The sequence below is a fragment of the Eulemur rufifrons genome, chromosome 1, assembly GCF_041146395.1.
Source record: "Eulemur rufifrons isolate Redbay chromosome 1, OSU_ERuf_1, whole genome shotgun sequence".
Taxonomy (NCBI): Eukaryota; Metazoa; Chordata; class Mammalia; order Primates; family Lemuridae; genus Eulemur; species Eulemur rufifrons.
In genome coordinates, this window is record NC_090983.1 from 42,411,057 (window position 1) to 42,434,319 (window position 23,263).

A 23,263-nucleotide genomic window follows, 5' to 3' on the forward strand; every position below is an offset into this window, starting at 1 on the left:
ATTGTTGTTATCTTCTTCATAAGCATCAACAGTCATCTTGGGTATTAGCAGCTACAGAACTATCTGGAGTAGCAGCACATACAAATAAGCCAAATTCGGAAATTATCAGACAGTTGGATTTCCAGTCCATATGTAACCTGAGCACAAGCTTTTAGCCCATTGTCCATTAAATATTCAGAATATATAGAATAATAAACCAACCAATCAACCATTATCTCTCATGGGCTCAAAATCATGAGATCTAAAGATTGCATCGGAGTTGCCATTTTTGAAAATCTGCCCTTCTTAAGAATCAACATCAGTTATTTATTTTCATTTTTTTATTTTTTATTTTTATTATTATTATTATTTTTTTTTTTTTTTTTTTTTTTTGAAATCTACAAGGATACTTTTTAATAGCATTTTGTTTTATGACATTATCTGGCCGCCATTAGATGATAAAAAAAAATAAACACTCTAAATAAAGCAAATTAAATATTTGTGTACAGGTTTAAATGTGATATTTTCTTTTGTAAACTGTGTACAAATGTATTTAAATTAGTTGGAAAGAGTTTTTATCCTAAAATATGGAAAATATTTCTTGAAGAATTTAATATACTATATTTTACAACAAGCTACCAAGTGGTTCTTGCTCACAACTAACTGCCAGTTCTCAGTCACTGCCTTGATAATTAGTATGTCACATCAGTTGCTTATGGACAGCTTATTAAAACTTCATGCCTTTACTCTTGAATACACTGTTATATTACACAAGATTTTTTAAATAGCTGCTATATTTGGAGTAGGTAAATTTCATTATGATTTCTAATAGATTAAAAATATCTGTTCTAAAGAATGGAAAATAAACCATTTCCCAAAGAGATCATTTTTAAACACTATCCTCAGAGCCAAAGTGATATGTTATTTATACCACCTGATGAAGTTGTTGATGCTAACTTATTGGAAAAATATGGCAATAAAACTGGGTTAATATTTAAGTTAGTGAACTTAAAGACACAAAATGAGATTAAAATTTCAAATTCTCATTCAGCATAATAAGATAACCAAACAGTTTAAGAAATAGTTCATGTTTTTCTCTATTCCTATAAACAAAATATTTACAATTTAAAAATACAAGATGTCTAAGTTTGAAAGTATGGCCTCCTGACTCTTATAGCTGATGCAATAAAATTGTAAAACTGAGCCACCACAGTTAGATGAGGCTGAGGCAGGAAGACCCCTTGAGCCCAGGGGTTGGAGGCTGCAATAAACTATGATTGTGCCACTGCACTCCAGCCTGGGCAGCAGAACGAGACCCCATCTCTTTAAAATAAATTATAAAACTAGTTGCTCTAACATCTATGCAGTACTCTAGAACTCATATTTTTAGTTCATGAAAATTGTGTACTATTACACACACAGAGAATTAACTTAAATGTAATTAATATTAACTAACATTTTTTTAAATGTGAAGACCCTTATGACTATGCCTGAGTATAAAGTAGATTAGCCTCTACCCTAAGGGCATAAATTATAAATCAAAAGGGTTTAAAGACTGTCTTACAAATCTTGGAAAAAAAAGTGACATGGTTAAATATTTTTAACCTCAGGAAATAGAATGCAAACCCTAGTTTAAAACAAACTATGGTCTTCAGAAAGAAGATCTGTGCATAAATTTACAATATTTTTTAAAAATAGAAAACAATATGTACATGTTACCAATTTTTAAATAAATAAAAGATATAAATACAACAATAATCCTAACATCAAGCAATTTCTAATATTTTTCCAGTTTTATTTCATATTCATTTGTTTCTACAGTTTTAATTGTAGTATATAAATTATCTTAACTATTTTCATAATAGTATTATAATTTGTATGTTACTAGTTTTAAAATAACCATTTAAGCAGCTAAATAATATTATATTTAGTAGGTTTATAAAAGCTCATTAAATAATTTCTCTATTTTTGAGCATTAACATTGCTTCCATTTTTTTCTATTAATAAAAAACACTGCAATGGACATTTTCAAAGATAACTTTTCCCAATTTTGTACTATTTTTTTTAGGCTACATACCCCAAGTCTTGGGATTTCTTGGTCAAAGGGTATATATCTTTTTATGGCTCTTGAGACACATCATCTCAAAAGTATCTCAAAATCAACATGTTCAAAACAAAGTCTTAACATCCACTCCCTCCTATCTCAGAGTTGGTTTTCTTTCAGAGAGACCCATCTTTACAGGTGGCACTGCCCAAAATCCAGTTGTAATAGCCAGAAATTTAGGAGCAGTCTGTGACTCCTTTTTCTCCTTTTCCCTCCCTCATTCTTGCCTCATGCCCTATGGACTTAACCTTTTGAAATCCCTCCCATATTTGCTGCATCTCTACTGCCATCAACAGCAGTCTTGCTCTATCTAGACTTAACAAATTCACTTTCTGTCTTTATTCAATTTGAAACAATGCAGCCAGAATAATATTTCAAAGATTTAGATCAAATATAGATCTGATTTTATCATTCATTGCTTTAAATTTTTTAGACAGCCTATGTCTAAATATGAATTACAATTCATATAAAATCAAAATCATTGTCGTACCCTACGTGTTCTCTTTGCCTCCTCCCTAGTCTAGTTAAATGTACTGATTTTTCAGATCTAAATTTTAGCATAGTTTCCTCAGTGAAATATTCCTGAATTGCTTACTGTAACATTTCTGAAACTCCAATTAAAGACAGTAGACATAGGGTAAAATTTTAATTACCATTTGGAAGACCACCATCTCTGCAAATTAAAAACAGATACAGCTGAGACCCATCAGATTAAATGGTCTCTTTTTATATTGCATGTCATAAGGCAAAATCTCTAAGCCCATTAAATTTCTGAAAGAGATAAAGTTAAGAATAGCTTATATTGCATGCCAAAACCAGTAGTCAGAAAGAAAACAATAGTCTCCTGGAATTCCAAGTCATATGGTCCCAAACAAGTTTGAATTTAGCAAAGTAAGTCCTGAACCGAGTCCATAAAGTCAAATGCAAAATTAACAAAGCTTCTTCATGTGAAAGAGCCTAAGATTTAATGGAACAAATGCTCACTTGTGAACTAATGAGGCAATAGTGGGGCTGCCAAGTGAAAACAATGTTGTAAGCCAGACTACACCAATAAGTGTATAGTATTCGATTCTAAACTTCTAATCAGACCACTTACTCACCTGGTTCACTATGTAAAAGGAAAACAGAATGTCCTAAGAATTGGCTTATCAGGATGGTGAAGAAATTGAAGAGTACAGTATCAGCTGATCAGAGTGTCAAGATGCCAAGGATATTAAGACAGGAAAAAACAAAATATAGGGGGCACAATATATGACGTGAAGAAACCAAATGACTAGAATTGGGAATAGCTTGCATAACAAGGAGAGAAAAAAATATTTAACTCAATTAAGAAAATAACAATTAAACAAGATGTAATGAACCACTAATTGACCTTCTTGTCACTTTCAGAAATTAGATGTCAATTTATTAGAAATGTTGAAATGAGTGATTCCTATATTGGGTTCATAGCTGGACCTGAAGATCTTTAATGCTCCTTTCAAGCCCAAGAGTTAATGATTAAAGCAGTAGTTTAGTAAAAAGGATTATAATGAAAGTTAATTTTTTAATCAAAATACATAATCTCAATATCAGGGAAGTTAGTATTTGTTAAAGTATTCTACAAGCTAAAAGTAATCTACACAGATCAGCTAAATTTATTATTGATTAGAAATTGAACTAAATCATGTTCAATATATTTATATCTATATTAATGTATGTTTTATTAAAAATACTATTCAATTGATATTCACAGCTAATTTTAAATTTTAATTGAAGGACTAAAATTGAGAACTTCAGAATTAGTTTACTTCATCTATGAAAAACTTCTTTTTTGAAACTAAAATTATGTGTATACATACTAATTAGCTTTAAAGATGCAATCTATAGACACAGTTCTCATTCCAAAAGAGATGCCAGAAATTTTGTTGTCCCAAATATGGTCCTCACTTTAAAAAAAAAAAAAAAAAAGACAAGTTTTTTTTAAAAAATAAAGATCACTGTATACAATAAATACATGTATTTGTTATTAATATTTGCTAAAATCTCCATGGTTTAAAAAAAAAGATGTACAGCATGCTACATAGACAAAACCTTTTTAAAGCAAGTAAGTATCTTGCCAACGTTAAGAAATTTGGTTCTTGGCCTCTACATAAAATTAGAAATAAAGTTTTCAAGTCATTCCTTGGTTATATCTAAAGTTTATACCAAAAGTACAATTAACTATTCTCTATAGTGAACTAAAGGAAAAAAACCAAATATTTCAATGGTGAGTTAGTATGACAGGTAAACACTTGAATTCAGGTGCAATATAGTTTTAATGGATAGTGAAAGACAGTGATTAAAACGTGGGATATATTCAAATCTTGTCATCACCATTTACTAATAGTTAGGATTTAGTCGGATTCTGCTTTTAAATAAGGCTCAGTTTTGTTTTTGTTTTGTTTTTTATAATGGGCTGTGCTTTTTTACAAATACTGGGCAAAGTAGACTCACACAGTACCTAGCACTTACGAACCTCTCAATAAATGGTAAGAGCTACTGATTTTGTCATATCAATCATATAGGCAAATAGACTGCACTTATGTAGTTATCCAACATCACCCTTATATAAGAGTAATACAAGGTAAAAAACAAGTGTTATTATGGAGCTATAAAGACCTTTGGGAACACAGAGGAAGGAAAGACTCATTCTGACTCAGAATCAGAAGTTTCCTGAGGTTATACTCTCACTGAAACAAATTCTTCAATGATGGGTAGAATTTCAACAGGTAGAGATTGTAAACCCTAAGCAATGCAGACATTATTTAGTTGAATACCTAATTTTACGTATTTTCTAATTAATTAGCTAACTTCTTCAGGCTTCCTCCCGATCTGTGTTCTTTCTATCTGGCTTAGTCATTTTAGCTGACTTTAATCATCTTTAAAAAACAGAGATTTTGAACAGGAAGAAGAAAAGCTACTAATCATTTTCCTTTGTTATGATACATTCTCAGGCCTTACATAAAACATGAGAAAACAGCATCTTAGATACTTTTTATATGTCTAGACATGATTATAGCAGAGTGTGTTCTCTAGACAGGCAGAGCTGGTCTCAAAATCAACCTTTGTCGCATACTTGCTTAGCCACATGAAGGAAGTTCTTTCGTTTCCCTAATCCTCAATTTTACATCTTCAAAATGCAGATTATATTAGTATCTACACCATATTTGTTCTAGGCCTGAGATAACGGCAGTATTATCAGTGAGATGCAGTGTTAAGCAGAATGTCTCGTTCAGAAGATGTTATCTATTATTGGCATTTTTAGCACTCTTATTCATCTATTAAAAGATTGTAATATAGATTAGCCCTGGTAGACACATTATACCAGTAGTGTCAGGTTTTAGTCTGAAATGTTGGTTCTTGGCGTGCCCATGGTCAAAGAATGACCAGACATGCCAAAGTTAGGCAAGCACAAAAATGAGGTTTATTGAGGAGGGAAAGATAGGATTATAGGGCAAGAGCAAGATATAGGTTTACAGAGCAAGATACATATGCTACAGATGACGACCAGACCCACTGTGGCATCAAAGGGAAAACAAAAGGAAGGGTGCAAAAAAGGTGCCCAGTTATGATCTGCATCTTGTTTTATAGTGCCCAGATTGGGACCTCCCTCGTGGTTCAGAGGTCACCATGGAGCCACTTTGATTGGACAGTTGGGAGTTGCATGACCCGAGTCTGACTACACATCCGGGTTGTTCTAGTTCAATTTCTGGACTCTATGGTACCTGTGCTGCTTGGCCTGTGGGCTAGAGAGTCTTCTGCATTCTTTTGCAGCTGGGATATTGAGTTATGATAGGCAGATTCATATGGTGTTCCCTCTTCCCCCGGGTATGGCAGTACCTCAGGGCAGGACTAGGGTGGGGCAGGACCAAGATGCGGGCAACAGCACCCACTTTCATCCCTAGGAGACCCGGAATCCCTGGTATTTACCTAACAGTAGGATCTTTAAAAACCAAATTAAAGAACATGACTTTTAGTTTTAGATATACCACATTTATAAAGAAATTGTTATAATGTTCATGTAGAAAAATAAGTAAACATTGAAGGAACATCTTTTATAAATCAAATAATAATGTATAATAATCATGTCAGAAGAACCTATGGTTAAGTAAATCAGTCAAAAGTAATAAGATTTTTTATATGACTACAAGATACCATGTAGCTTACTCTATACTTGAATCCATATTGAAGAAGCTGTGGTCTTTGAATTTAGACACTTCTAATATATACTTTGAAAAACTACTAGAAAAGCCACTAGGAGTAATGGAAAGAACATCACCGAGTTAGCTTTGTGAGAGCAGGAATCATCTCTGCTTTGTTTCTTTACACACCCCAGGGCTTAGCATAGGATCTTGCACACAGTAGGGAATCAATAAATTTTTAAGGAATGAAGACATAAACTGGCTTCGAAGCTTACTTCTAGGACTGACTTTACCATGCCTTATCTCTGACCTTCAGCAAGTCACTTGAGTTTGTTTGACCTTTGTTTCTCCATGAACAAAGAAAAGCATTAGACTAAGGCTCCTAAAGTTCTAATCAGTAGAAACATCTGTGTAAAAGAAGGTGGGAGAGTCTCCAGCTAGATCCAAGGAAGACCAGGACCACCTCAGAAAATGCTGAAATTAAATGGTTCATGAAGCATGTTCTTATAGAGTCAGGGACAACAGAAATTATTAGCTTTATTTCAACTAACCTGAAAACAATTCCCAGAGGAGCTGATGTTTTACATAAAATCATTGTGTATACAAATATCTATCAGCATATATTTTCTACTTCTTAACCCAGTTCCTCATTCAGCAGTCATCCTTGCTTAGTCTTTGGTATAAGAAACTTCCCCCGACCCACCCCCGCCCGTTGGTAATTGGGGGTCACTGATCAACCCTGACAAAAACCAAGAACCATACAAAAAGTTGATTTAGGGTACTGTTTGTTATTTTTTATTTACAAAGAGATAAGTTTACTACCCATCTATGCTTTAAATTAGAAACAGAGAACATGAAACACTACTCACCAGATATACTTCAGTTTTATATTAGAGCCAATTAAAAGAAATAGAGCAGGGGATAAAAAGAAAACTAACAGAAAGGCAGGGTAAAAGAGAAAGAGACATGACTTTGGGGTTTGCCAAGCCCTGAGAGGCAATGACTTACTCATAATGATCCTTGGAAAAACAAAGCAGAACGCTTTAGATAAAAAAAAAAAAAAAAATGAACTTTACTGGAATTAGTTACAAATTATATTTTAATTACTGTTTAAAGTCTGAGAGCATAGCAAACTTTGCTCTTACTTTCAACCCAGACAAAAGCCTCCATCTTCTTGCACATAAAAGAGAACATATAACATCTACCTTACTTGTACAGAAAAAAAAGTGGCTTTTTTTTTTTTTTTTTTGGAAAGAACTTCTTTGCTGACATTTCGGACACTGATTCTAAACAGTTAAAAGCCAAGTTGCATATTTGCAATTATATAGACAATATCTCTTCTAAGTATTTGCCATAGGTCCCAAATAAAATTCAGCAAAAAAAATAAAAGTCTCTATCCAGTGAGTAGGCCAAAATATTCTCAATTTAACTTATTAAAATAGCCATTCAGTCCTTGTATTTCTGCTTTTCAGGACTAATTACCCAGATTCTTACTTTTTTTTCTTGGATTATATCTGACTATATTTAAACAATATTATGAACTCTCATTTTTAGTTTCTTCATATACGTCTTGAATTAGAGCAAGTATAGTTTTTTTCTTTGTTACAACTTTTTCCTGAAAATTATGCATGATTTAATCTTTAAATCATATTTAAATGCAACTAATTATAATATTAAAATAGTGAAAGAAATCCTACATTGAAAACTGTAGAGTTTGCTCTACAACTCATTATAATGTACCTGTTTTGGCAACTTTCACTTAAGTAGTTTATTTAAAACCTGCAGCTTTGTACTGTCAGAGGTTTGACAAGGGCTAATTTCAAAAACAGTCGTCTACAGTTTTCCTGTCTACGGTTTTCCTGAATAGTATGCCTGCCACTGCCTACCCAGCATCATTCTTGCTCTCTTAACACTTATGGTACATTCATTCCTTGTAAATTTGTTATGCACTGTGGTCGTTAATATCTTATTCTGTGGTATGTATTTCAGGCTTCCTCCAGCTTAACATTAGATATTGTTTATTTACCTATAGCTTTTACGTTTTATTAGACCCTGATCACTGACTCTACCACCAAGTTAATGAATTTTAACAAATGCACTAAAAATTCCATCCCCCTCACACTGAATGTTGTAAGAGCTGAAAAATATAAGTCTTGCTTGGAAAACTTTTAGAATATGTCCACTGTAATTATATAATGAAATAATTGCATTTTCACATTAGAGTATCAGATTTGAATAAGGACAGAGTAGCACAAGCAGCAATAGATTTGCTTTAACAAAAACCAGTTGCTCTATAAGATCATCACTATTACTGGCTTATGAAGGAGAGTGCCAGGTATGGAAATATAAATACACTAATTAAATTAGAGAATTTGGTCTTATTTTAAATAATATGTATATTTAAAGTTATAAATCCATGTTAAAAATCACATATTTCTATTCATGTTGATTTTTTTAAAAATATGCAACTTTTTTATGAGTACAATTAATCTTTTTGCTTGAGAAAATTAAAATATAAGTGCTATTTAAGCATTCCTAAATTTTCATTGGAATAGAATGACAATAAATCATTTTAACAAAGCTGAGGATCCATTGCTTGGTGTAAAAATTATATAGTTATTTGAATAGATTAAAACTTTGTCATTTGAAATGGAGAATAAAAATAACTAACATTTTTATCCCAAAAGTCATAATATATTTTGCAACTTGGTTTTCCACTCTTGCAGACATAGTTTATTTTCCTAACCATATCCACAGATATAACTATGTATGAGGAGAAAGTCAAACTAAACCCTCAAAACTGTAGCATCCTTTTAGTTTAGGAAAAACAAAAATCAGGAATTACTGGATATTATGCTGCTAACATTTGCTGATGGAACATTAAGATGTCAAAAACTGAAAAGTTTTTAAATTGAAGAAATGGGGATAAGAAATATAAAGAACAAAATAAATAATTTTCTATTAATTGACCCCCAAAAACCCAAAATGCAACAAAAAGAGTATGAGCTTCAGAATCAAAACTTCATTTGTAAACTTTGCTGTTTGACTTTCATTATCTGTAGAATGGAATAAAACAATATACTTTTGCCTTAACTCAGTCACATTGTTTTTCTTGCACCTCAAAAAATTTAAGCTCAGGACTTTGACTCAGGGTATCTTTGCTTGGAATACTTTTCTCCTCTGACTTCTCTTGTTTCTGTTCTATCTTGAGTATTCCCTTCCCCCTGGCCACAGTCTTTTTATATCCCTTAATCCTGTTTTAATTTCTAAAAAGCACATAACCACTATCCAGAATTACATTATTTCATTTATGTGCCTACTTACCGTCCACTATACTATAAGTGACATGAGATTAGCGTCCCTTTTTGTATTATTCACAACTGTTTCCCCAGTATCCAGTACAGTGCCCAACCCTCCAGGAAAAGGGCGCAGGGCAGGAGGCCAGAGGGTGAGCTAGGGAAGCCCCAGGCACCTACAGCTGTGCCCCATCAGTCCCATCACTGCCCGACTCCACCCTCCATCAGCTCAGCGGGGGCATAAAACCCTCGCAGGAGCACGAACCCCACTGCAAACTGCGCATGCGAGGGATCCAGGTTGCGCGGATCCCCCTGAAAATCCAATGTCTGATGATCTCAGGTCCAGCTGCGGTGGCGACACGCCTCCCTCCTCCATCCCCTTGTCCGTGGAAAAACTGTCTTCCACGAAACCGGTCCTTGGTGTCAAAAATGTTGGGGATCGCTGCATTACTATACATTAATAAGTAGTAAGTGAGCAAATGAATAACAAGGTTGGCAAAAGCCTTATTGCTTCCTTAAAAACTTAAACATTCCAATACAACAGATTACATAGTAACAGTATGACCTTGAGAAACTTACTTCGGTTTTATTAAAGAACAATGATACTTCAAGAAGTTGTTGTATTTAAAGATAACGACTTTAAAGTGCTTATCTCCGTGCCTGGGATAGTGTAAGGGCTCAAAATATGGTGGCTGCTATTATTATAAATTTTACCACTAAAAACGTGTGTGTGTGTGTGTGTGTGTGTGTTTGGAGTCCAAGAATCACAGGGGTTCAGGAAGACTTTCTTCTCTTAGTTTCCTGCCCATTAGGAAACCAGGAAGAGCAGTCATATCACAGCAGTTCACAAATGGGAGGAAATCTGTTGACAACACAAAATGACAAGGAATGTTCCCTAGGCAGCCCGGTACTCCTATATTACATTAAATAAGCAGCCCACAAAGGCAAAGACAAGGGGAGGAGGTGGAGGATGGAGGAAGACACATCATTTTTCCTCCAGAGGGACTTTCCAATTTGAATGATTGAAAGCTTTTTCTACAGGGTGTCCCCAAAGTTGCCATACATAGGGAAAATGGCAAATTGTAGCTAAATGTACCTTTATTTACAAAATATTCATCACAAAATTATACAAAATTTTTCCTTTTTATAGAGACTTTTGGGACACCCTATAATCTGGCCAAATGGGTCACCAGCAGCCTCTAAAAGAGTGCTATTGATAGAGGTTATGTCTACTTTTTGTCATATATAATCAGGTGATTCCATCAACTCAAGTATCCATGCAGTGGACAAAAGATAGTCATACTTCTTATTCTTTTGATACATTTGTTGTTTTCTGCCTGTTGTTTCTGGCAGTGTTTAGATTGACATGAGCTTTCCTTTCGTATACATGGTTAGTGTTTTCTTGGGAAAGGATCTGAATATTTGTGAATTAAATTAGATAAAAGTGAATAAGTATAATGACACTTTGTAGACTGGGCTTTTATTATATTGCATGCATTTTCTCCTTTCGTGATTCATTTTGCTCATGATTAGTATTAAGAAAAGTAGTCTGGAAATTTTTAGCTCATGTCAAAAGCAAATGGAAACCAAAGGCAAGGCTATTGTCCATGCCAGTGGCAGAACTTTGAAGATGGAGCAGCTTAATATTTGCGGTCAGCATAATAGTGAACTTGGTAATTTGATAACAACTATAGGAAGGATGAAATTCCTTGGGAAGATAATTTAAGTTTCTCTGTGTCTTGCTCTTCCTTGTGTGTAAATTATCTTTCTAATGCTAAATTCTTCCATTTTGTAAGAAAAAGATGATATTTCTTTACTGTTTCTCTGAGTTACTTAAAACATACTTAATATAGAGGCAGTTTTACATTACTGAGATGGACCTTGGTGCTATTTAATTATTTGTGGCAGAAAATCATTAGAGTATTGATTCAAATCAGCCATTTGATAATTATGTTTAAAAAATAACAGCTAACTTAATATTGAGTGTTCATCATGGTTATGCTAAGCACTTAAAATGATATATCTCATTTAACCTTCAAGACAAGCCCATGAAGTACAATTGTTTTTTTGGGGGGGTTTCTTTGTTTTTTTTTTTTTGAGACAGAGTCTCACTCTGTTGCCTGTGCTAGAGTGAGTGCTGTGGCGTCAGCCTCGCTCACAGCAACTCAAATTCCTGGGCTTAAGCTATCCTACTGCCTCAGCCTCCCAAGTAGCTGGGACTACAGGCATGCATCACCATGCCCGGCTAATTTTTTCTATGTATATTTTTAGTTGGCCAGATCATTTCTTTTTATTTTTAGTAGAGACGGGGTCTCGCTCTTGCTCAGGCTGGTCTTGAACTCCTGACCTCAAGCAATCCACCGGCCTCGGCCTCCCAGAGTGCTAGGGTTATAGGTGTGAGCCACCGCGCCCAGCCAATGAAGTACAATTGTTATCCCTAAAATACAGATGAAGAAATTGAAGATTAGAGATCTTAAATAACTAATAGAGCAGAGTTTAGATTCACGCTCTGAACTATGTATGCTGACTTGACTCTACCTGCTTCTAATTGTTCAAAAAGAGAATTGAAAAGACATGCTGTCCTTACATATAAAGTGTAACAATTTGTTGACACACTTGGACCAACTGCCTCCATAACTCTGCCTGCCAAAATTACGTACTGAAATACTGTTCTAAAGTAATTATATGTAAAGAATATAAAGTGGAAACAATCCAGATCCCCAAACCACATTTTCTGTTCTGTGGTTATGCTAGAATAGAAAGGGATATTACAAAATTCAAAGAAAGCAGAGAATTTTTGTAAACTTTTCCTAAGCCTATAAAATAATTGATTTTAATATTTAGAATAAAATAAGAACATTTAAGAATTTGGAGTCGGTAAAATTGATTTCAGGTGAAAATTTGAAAAAATACATAAATATTTAGGGTTTGATTTAAACAAACCATTTGTTTACCCATTACATTTGGATTTCATTTACAAGTTGATTTTATTTGTACCAATTCACTTACATGTGTTAATGAATATGTTTAGAAGAAAACAATATGCATCACTAGAAAACTCAGAGCCATTTTTACCACTAGGCATTGATAGAAATCATATGTCAGATAGCATCTGCCTGCATTTGTTTAAGTTGCACAGTGCCTGGAGGCAGAAATGGAAGAAACTAAAGCAAAAGATTAATACTTTAGACAGTAGGACATATTTACACAACCCAAAATGAAATGATTTGGCAATGGTCCAGTTTATTACAATTTGGACAACTAACCTGGATATCAGTGTTTCTAAAGCAGAAGTCTTTGGTTTGAGTTACTTACATAGGGTAGATTATCGAGGTTGACCACATTTTTTGGATTATTTTTTTAAACACTCAAAATAAACTTGTATGTCTTTGTAATAAAATAACTTAGTGCATCTTCTTAAGTATTTTTGTTTTGATATTAAATATTAAGTTCAAGTGAATTTCACTCTATTATTATTTCAAAACTTTGCCCACATTGACATTGTTTAAGTCTAAAAAAGGGAAATGCAGTATAACCTTTTATCACATAGTAACAGAATAGGAGGCTACATTTTTGTGGCTGTACTCACAATAATCATATTTTTAAAACAGAATATATACTAGCAACTCATTTTTAAGTACTTCCCTTTCAAGAGCAGGGTCATGAGAAAACAGGGAGTTCTGAGAGGAACAGAAACACAAACGATCATAGAAGGTCATTTAAGTGTACACAAAGAAAATTAATTTTTTTTCAACTAACTACAGTTAATATTTTATTTTTCTACCTCCAGTCTTTTCCACGTGAACATTATTAATATAAAGTTATAATTACAATATAAATGTTTATATTATGTTCCTAGCTCCTATATTTCAGCTCTTACTTCTATCATGCATTACTATTTTTGAAAGTCTTCTTTAATGTTTGTTTTCCTTGATTCCCATGTACTCCTTACAAATATGCCATATTTTCTATCTAAGCAAACCTTCCCAGTCTTTTGGTCATAATTTGAAAACTAGGCCGGGCGCGGTGGCTCACGCCTGTAATCCTAGCACTCTGGGAGGCCGAGGTGGGCGGATCGTTTGAGCTCAGGAGTTCGAGACCAGCCTGAGCAAGAGCGAGACCCCATCTCTACTAAAAATAGAAAGAAATTATATGGACAGCTAAAAATATATATAGAAAAAATTAGCCGGGCATGGTGGTGCATGCCTGTAGTCCCAGCTACTCGGGAGGCTGAGACAGGAGGATCCCTTGAGCTCAGGAGTTTGAGGTTGCTGTGAGCTAGGCTGACGCCACGGCACTCACTCTAGCCTGGGCAACAGAGTGAGACTCTGTCTCAAAAAAAAAAAAAAAAAGAAAGAAAACTAGGAGTTTTTGTTGTTTATATATACATATATATATATATATATATACACATATATATATATGTGTATATATATATACATATATGTGTATATATATATATATATATATATATATATACACATATATATATATGTGTATATATATATATATCTGTATGTCTTAACCAACAGACTTAGATAAAAGTGCGATCAGCAGAAAAGAGAAATATTGTCCAGTCAAGAAAAACACTTTTTTTTTCCTGTGATGGTAGCTAAGTTACTTAAATTCTGTTACTAAAAAAAGTGCATATTTGCATGGGAAAGCAATTCCTCCCTAAACAATACTTGGCACTCCATAGACACAGCGTAAGCCCAAAGCAGGCATTCTAAAATAAGACCATGTGGACAAATTTTATATGTTCATAACTTTCATCACAGAAGATTGACAAATTACAGAAATAAGCCATATATAACAGATTTACAAAGAATATTCTTTACTAGACCTTTTTTCATATTCATCAATTCTCTTCACGCTCAGTGAACACAAAGTAATCATGTTGCTGCTATGGCATTTTATCAAAAATAGGGCTGTCCTTCTCTTGATGTTGAATTTCCTCAAATAATAACAGGAATCATGCCACTTCTTTGTTTAAAACCTTCAAAGATTCTTCTTTTTCATAAAATATCATCAATACTCTGTAGATAAGGCTTGATTCCTACCTGCCTCTCATTCCTCCTATATACAGCAAAGTCAAGTCAAAGTGAACAACTCCTTAATGAGAAAATACTAGCTCTCTCATTTGTTTCTCTTTTGATGGATTCCAGCCAGATGTCATGTACTTGTTGGTACATGACTGTCTTACTCACCCTTAACAATCATTCCAAGAGCTATCTTGTCCATGAAGCCTTTCATGGAAGTCTCCCCTAATAACACACACCTTTGTAGAAGGCATGTACTGACAATCCATATTGATTTGCATTGAATTAACTTTTAGGTTTTGTAAAATACTAGAGCACATGTAGAATTACAGACCTATAGCTGGAAAAAATTTCAGATTCAATATAGCCCAAAGTTTGCATTTTTAAATATGGAAACTTTGGCATCCCATCTTAATTCTAATATTCTAGGCACACAGTCTATGTACAATAAGAGAATAGAGTGATAAAATTAAGTAAAAGTCTTTTTAAAGTTTCCAAAGTAGAAATCTTTGGTTTGAATTATATGTAGTGGGTTATATAGGTTGACTGTATTAACTGCATAATTTTATAAAACGTACAAAATGAGATTTTATGTCTCTGTAATGGAATGATTCCTCGTGTCTTCCTACATATGTGTTCGGACTTGACATTAAGTATTCAGCTTTAAGTAGATTGTATTCTATTATTTTAAAACTTTATCCATAATAAGCCTTTGAGTAAATGCTTGACAAAGAAAGTAGTGCTTGAGCATGGTCAAGGCAGTCATACGGACAGTCACGCTAGAGTGGATGTGAATTCAATCTGAAGAGCTGCATCACTTATCATCAATGACACTATTTCCTGAAATCTACTTCTCTATGAACTCCACACAACCAATTCTTCTCTTTTGTTGTATGCAATAGGAACTCTATTAAATTGGCACCATTTTATATCTTATGTACAGCTGGGCCAATTAGAACTATTCACTAAAGCTGAACAGATCTCATTGGTTGCTACATCTATATGTTTATCATTCATCTATTCTAAATACATGCTATCTTTCTCAGAGTTGGCCTGCATAATCACCACCATCACAACAAAACACATAGGCTCTCTTACAGAACAAGGTATATTTTGTAATAAAAAGAATATTACCCATGTGAGAATCTGATAGGCAAAAAGTGCTCAAATTAATTAGCTGCACAATTTTTTGATCAGCTATCTAACTTCACTAAATCCCAGTTTCTGCATTTACATAATGAATTAAAATATTAATGTTCAGAAATCATCAGAAAAAAACTATGTGAAGGCCTTGTATAGGCAAATTTCTTATCCCTATGTATGTCTACCTCTACTAAAGCAATCCATTTGTCTTTAGGTTTTAAGGAATTACAGGTTTTCTCTAATTAATATTTTATAATGAATGCATCTTGGTGAGAAAAAATAATTTTTCCAAAATTAGAGCAGCTGCTATGAATTGGGAATCTATGTTATTTGAATGATGATTAATAAAAAGCATTTTATGATGTCAACCCACTTTGTTTTTCTTGCCTTTTAGGAGCCTAAGTTGCCAAAGGATTACCTTGCACAAGAATCTGTTCTTCTCCTTCGTTTGTAACTCTGTTGTAACAATCATTCACCTCACTGCCGTGGCCAACAACCAGGCCTTAGTAGCCACAAATCCTGTAAGTAAAACAGATTGTGTCTTAGGTTCAAGGGGCTAGTGGGGAAAGGAAGGGGGCGCTGATACGCTGATATACATATTATATAAGTGTGTAATTAAGTGCACATATATTTTCAGGTCTGACACAGAGAGAGTATATGTAGATACATTCCAATCTAGCAAGGTAAATATTTCTCAAATTCCCCCAGAATATAAAGAGTAAACATCAAAAAGAGTAATACATTTCTTTACTTCAATTATTTATATGTGTTACACATATCTTCACCTCATTTTATGGCTGTAGAGTCCTGCTGCTAATGGGACATAAACATCAGTTTATGACTACATAACGTTTACTCAATCCAATGAAAAAAATCAAAGCAATTAACTGTACAATTAGTAAAAAAACAGTATATAAAAATGGTAAATTTAAATTAAATTGTATTTTTGGTATCAGGCCTGACTTTAAAAAGTCAATAAAACCAGGAAAGGAATGGATTATAAATCTATACATGATGGTAAACTTCACAGTATGAAATTTTAAAAAGAGCTACAAAGTTCACAATTTCAAAAAACATTTATAAATTGTCTCCTTACATGCCATATTTTTAAAAATTTAAAATGTATCAAATTTATGTATTTTGTGCAAGCTATATGCATATGTAAATATGTTTAAATTAAAATATCTGCATACATATACATACACTCAAATTTTTTAAATCATCTACTTTCATAATCTTTATAGTATATCTCCAACAGTTTTTTATATGGATGTGTGTGTGTATAAAGTGTTTTTTTTTCCAAGAATAAGTTATCTAGTAACTGAAATCAGGAAAGGGAAGGAATTTTCACCCAATGGGTCAATAAACAACACTCTCATCTGTGTTTTATGTGTGTTTTTAGGGGAATTTCCAAAATTCTAAAATTCCCTGCATTGTTTGCACATGTGCATCCGGATTGCTTAATCTTGTATATGTTCCACTCCAAAGTCACTAGGTTAGGAAACACCCTGGGGTATAATTAGCAATATAAAAAAACTAGCCAATGGCCTGCCATTTTAGAATAAATTTCTCTAAGACACAACAATTCAGAGTTTTTTTATAAAGTTGCAGAGCAAGAAATTCTAAATCTCATATTTATATACCGGGACATGTTTAGTACACAAATTATAGATTGCAATGTAGTTATTTTGGAAAAATTTATTGTTTGTTTATATCACCAATATCCTGCATAGAAATATTTTTTCTGAACCATGCTTTAAATTGTTTTTATCATAATAGTCTATAATTTTTAAATGAAATCAAGAATTATAAACCTGATTAAATATACATATCTAAAAATAATATATATAATTTGAAGCTGAAATTTATTATTACTATTTATATATACACATATAGTTTTAATAATTCATTTTTACTTTCGGGAGAACTTTAATGTGTTGCACATAAAAGCACATCATTTAAAAATTAATGTCATGCATTCTGAAGATGCATTTAATGAAGGATAGGTTTTACAAATATCCTTTGGTCAGGAAGCAGTGTGTATAATAGTGAAAACAACATTGGAATTATAAGAATTATGTTCAGGATGTAGCTTTGATTAAGGTGTGAATATTAGCAAATCATTTAACTTTTCCAGTAGTCAGCTTTTTACCTATAAAATATATGGCTAGTGATAATGCACCGCTAACAGGATTATTGTAAGATTAAATAAAACAATATATGTAAATATATTTTTAAGCTAACTCCTTTGTAAATGTTGTTATTACTATACTATGATAATCCACTATTTGCTTTCCAGTGCATTGTCTTTCCAACTTTCTTTTTAGTGAAAAAAAATTATTTCAAAACTAATAATAATTGTCACTAAATATTTACTGAGTTCCAAAGTGGAAACTGGAGCTGATGGGAGTAATTTGCCATGTATTTCTGGAAGAGTGTTAAATCTATTCCCTGTGTTAGGGGAGTAAACTACATCTCTTACTCCTTTGTGTTTTCTTTACCCTATGTTTGAACCTCCCTCTTCCTGCCTCTTGAAGAGTAGAAGAAAAAGTGGAGATCTGAAGAAAAGAGGAAGGGAAACTATAATTTTTTCTTCTTTTTACTTACATGAAACTTTCAAACCCCATATTTGGATAGGATAACATATGGACTTATTAGATTACTATTTAATAAGAATTTGCACGGGGAACATGTAGTATGCAAAATTTTCCATAACTTTCTACATTAAAAGATAGAGACTCTTAATGATTTGATTTTAAAATTATTAAGATTTTTTTCCAACAGAACACAACAATCAAGGAATTCATGATGACATAAATAAAATAGATGCAAATGGATGTAATTATTAATGTGTGAAACTTTTATATTTATAACTTCATAATAATCAAAACACATTGGGAACATACAGATTCTATTAAACGAAGTAGATTTGGAATTTATACCTTTTCTGATAGATATACCATTATAAATCTTTGGAGTCTGTGGCTACAAACTTTAGAGGCAGCATTAGATGAGTATGAAGGATGACATTCTACAAATCTGAATCATTAGTGTATAAGATTTTGTGTAGAGGAAAGAAAATTCCATATTTCCTGAACTAAACTAGATTATTGCCTTACATGTGAATTCCAAAGCAACTAAATATTAATTGCTTCTTTTTCTCACAGGTTAGTTGCAAAGTGTCCCAGTTCATTCATCTTTACCTGATGGGCTGTAATTACTTTTGGATGCTCTGTGAAGGCATTTACCTACACACACTCATCGTGGTGGCTGTGTTTGCAGAGAAGCAACACTTGATGTGGTATTATTTTCTTGGCTGGGGTAAGTGCCATTATACACATCTGCTGATTCAACTGATTAAGAAAGCTTTTGGAAGATGCAAGGTTCCTTTGTAATACAAATATACGTATGATTAATCATTTTTAATATCAAGTGATTAACTTTTGCCTATTGCTTAAGTTGAAATATTTAAAGCAAAGTATCACTGACTCATTGTTTTTAGTAGTCACAAGTCAATTAATATGTCTTTTTTTCTATTTAATATTCCAATGAATAAGTGTATCTTGGCAGAATATGTAGTGATTAAAATAATAGAATTAGAACCATGAGTTAGGGAACTAGTCTTTGCAATGTTCCAAATATTCTTCTTTGTCATGGGTAAAATGAATGTACTGGGCTTAAATAGCTTTGAAGTTCCATTCTAAAAATATTTTTTTAATTGTCATTTTATAAGAGTAATTGAATCAGTAATTGAATAAAGGCATGCAAAAGGTCTGTTTGTTGCACACAATCTCCTGACATGATGTTACTCACGAAGCAAATGGTAATATATTTCTGGCATATTAAAAAAATAACTAGAATAATGCCAAGGGTAAAATGTAGAAAATGAGTTCAACAGGTCTAGTTTCCAGAAACAAAACTAAAATTTCAGTTATCTATCATCTGTTCATCTTCAGTCTAGATTGAGAGATATATAGACAGACACACAATCTTTAGTACATTCTGGTTAACTTTATAAAGCATTTCTTCATTTCATATTTGAAAGATCTGATTTAGAATGTTTAAAACATGCAAAATTTTTGGTACATAAACCATTTCTTGCTCTTCCTTCTCTTCTTCTTCAGATAACGGCTTACTATTAATCTCTCTCTGGCGTGGAAGTTCTCATCAATCTCAACTTCTTCCCTATTTGATAATCTACCAAATATTAGCCAATTCCTTCTCACAGAAAGTATATGAACGCTACATTTCTTCTAAGCCTTACAGCTTAGGCAGCACATTTATGAACTTAAGCTCTAGAGTCCACTGATTCAAAATGACTTGTATTAGAAGAAAATGTATACACATATATGCACACAAAACATAAAATATAAATACCTAATAGTTTGTCAAAATTATTGCTTTACTGTGAAGATAATATTTACTCAATAAATATATGGTGGCTAGATTTTTTACTAGTATCTTTGAGTTTCACATTTCATTACATATTTTAGAAGTTCAATCTATATGGAAAGTTTCTATTTATTTTCATATTATTTGATATTTACAGGATTTCCACTGATTCCCGCTTGTATTCATGCCATTGCCAGAAGCTTATATTACAATGACAAGTAAGATAATCTCTCCTTATGATTTTTATTGGTACTAAATAAAATGAAAATTTTCAACATAATGTCCCTATTTTCCCCCTAGCTGCTGGATCAGTTCTGATACCCATCTCCTCTACATTATCCACGGCCCAATTTGTGCTGCTTTACTGGTATGTATAATACTTAAAAGTCTCCTTTCTTCATCATTGCATCATCATTTCAACTATATTGCCTGAATCACCTGGCCTATGATATCCTTTAGGATCCCAGGGGACACACACGACGTGCTCACAGTGTTTAAATGAATAGAGTTTAATGATTTGTGGGCAGGAAAGGCAAAGGAACTAATCCAAAAGGGATGGTGCAGCATCAGGACCAACAGTGGGACGCTGTCATCATGGCTAGACCCAAAGAGAGGACAGAACAGTGTTACTAGAATTTGATGAGCATTGAGAGGAGTCACTTAATAAGAGTTCTGGCCTTAGATAGAGGAAAACATCTATGCCAAAACCACAGCCTGGCAGGGAAGAAGCAGAAGAAACAAATACTCAAGCTTTTCTCTCTTCCCATGCTCTGATCTCTTGGTCCTTCCCATTAGCCAAATACAGCAACTGTGAGAAGGCAAGAAAGCCTGTATAATGAGGCAGTCAGTCCACAGTCATTAGCCTCCTGGGGCACCAGTCCACAGTCATTAGCCTCCTGGGGCACAAAGCAAAACAGAGGGTGAATCTAGAAGAGGGCAGAGCACACAAGAAAAGCCACCATACCTATGTAAGAATAACATTCCAATAAAGAAAAGGCTTTAATTTAACAAAAGAGATTATTGCTTAAACCATGTTATTATTATAATAAGCAGCACTTAATATGAGTGCACCAATTGGACATCATTAGTGTGGTTGTAGAGAAACAATAGTCACATTCAATGCTTTTATTACACTATTAGAATGGGGAAATAAATTAATACAAATTAGCATGCTTTCTCTCATACAGTATTAGAGTTCATAATACAATTACAGTGTCTAAGAGTGATGCTTCAATTACAGCTGGTATTAAATTGTATATTAATATTTTAAAAGATGGTATATTTCTCATCTAAAATTCAAAGCTTTCTGACTCTTGTTTTCAGACTCTATTATACAAATATTCTTCTATTATTTTACTATATTTGCTAGCTGCAGTTTAGTATATTGTTGTATTAGAACACTATTCAAGCCATTCTAAAAATATGTCATTGTTAAGCCATTTTCATGAAATTTTTTATGCCTTTTATGAAAATTTTAATATACTTTAATGTAGATTATAGTGAAAATTTCAAAGAAAGAAATACTTCCTTCTTTTATTCCCTCCACATACTAAGGACATGTTTGACACACTGTGTACAAGGCTGTACCCTGAAACTGCCTGGCTTTTTATTCTTTGTATTCAAAAAGCCAGCACTGAATCCTGGCACTGAGACAACTAGCTGTGTGTCTCAAACCAAGATCTGTTTTGTTTTGTTTTTAACTTCTCTATGACTTTATTTTCTCATCTGTAGTGAAAGAATAATAATATAAAACTCCAGTGTATTATAAGGATTAAATGAGATATTTTCTGCTAAGTGCCTATTAGCACAGTGCCTATAATAGAATAAATTCTCCAAAAACTGGTCTAAAAAAGTTTTTTCACTTGTAATTTCTGCAAGATACCATGCTTCTGTTCTGAGGAGAGCTCAAAGAAATTAAGATGCATTGTTTAGGCCACCCAGGAGCTTCTAGAACAAATACCAGGCAATATTTTATTACAAAAGATCTGACTGCACAGAGAGTTATGTGATTCAAACTCCTAAATCAGAGAGGTTCTGGAAGTAAAAGCACCTAGCAAATGCAAAATTTAACACCAGCAAACACAATCCTTGGAAAAGCCTGTGCAGGTCACCTTTGGGAAAGAAGAATTTAAAATTCTTGTTCTATCTTTCTTTAAAATAAAAGGAAGTATTTACACAAAATGAAGTAGGATGAAAGGATCATAATTCTCAGAACTATGACATGTGGAAAATAGCATAGAAAATAGCATCCAATTCACTATAACACAACTATTTATAGAATAGCTAACAGAAGGATTAACTCCCTTGTCAAGTCTAATTTCTACTGTCACATTTTAAATCAGACTTGACATTTTGGATAAGCACTTTGTATTTAAAAAATTTTCATATAATAGGGATCTACACTGCAACATTTCTACTGTGTTTATATAATTTATGATTTTGTATGTTGGGATTATAAAATATTCTACATTCTAAATTTATAAGCAGATAAGAGGTCATTATTATCTTTTCCCCTATGGACCGGTAGTAGTTTTAATTTAGTGAAAACTTAGAACAGCAGTGAATGCTTAGGGAGGGAATACATTAGGATGGATGGAATAACAGCTGACATGTTGATTTGTCACATTTCATTCTTACAGCTGTTGAAATGGCTTATTCTGCTTTTGTCTTTATCACATTCCTGTGTCTATAAACATATTACTTTATATAGATGTGTTTCCATCAGGATTATAGTGAGCTATATATTTTTAAAGCATATGTTCCATTGAATTCTCTAAGAATAGCAGTGGGCTATTTTTATGCCCAGTTATTTTCATAACATATGCTTTAAATTAGCAAATGTACATTATTTGCTACTTCTTTTCTATATGAGACACTATCATTATTTTTACAATTTATTAAAGTGTATAGATTGGATATAAACTACATATTGGTTTATAGTTTGAAATTTTAAGATTAATTAAACTAAGGGCAGATGCCAGAAGTCAGGATAAGAAAAAAGGAAAGAGAATAGCAATTAGCTTCTTCAGGAGTTAATGTCCAAAATCCTATGGAAGGCACAAGGAATGGAAATGGGCATAGAGAAATGGACAAAAGTAAAAGATGTTGACTTAGGTGAAAATAAGAAACAGAAAAAGTAGTAGAGAGAGA

The 23,263-nt window shown here is 33.0% G+C and overlaps 1 protein-coding gene across 1 annotated transcript in view; it reads left to right on the top strand.

Annotated features, from left to right (window-relative positions):
* Positions 1-23,263, top strand: part of CALCRL (calcitonin receptor like receptor) — a 38,051-nt gene that overhangs the window by 7,380 nt on the left and 7,408 nt on the right. Inside the window, exons 6-9 of the mRNA XM_069469861.1 lie at positions 16,116-16,242; positions 18,889-19,042; positions 20,271-20,331; positions 20,414-20,480. Of these exons, the coding sequence (XP_069325962.1) occupies positions 16,116-16,242; positions 18,889-19,042; positions 20,271-20,331; positions 20,414-20,480 (409 nt within the window). The remainder of the gene's footprint in view (positions 1-16,115; positions 16,243-18,888; positions 19,043-20,270; positions 20,332-20,413; positions 20,481-23,263) is intronic.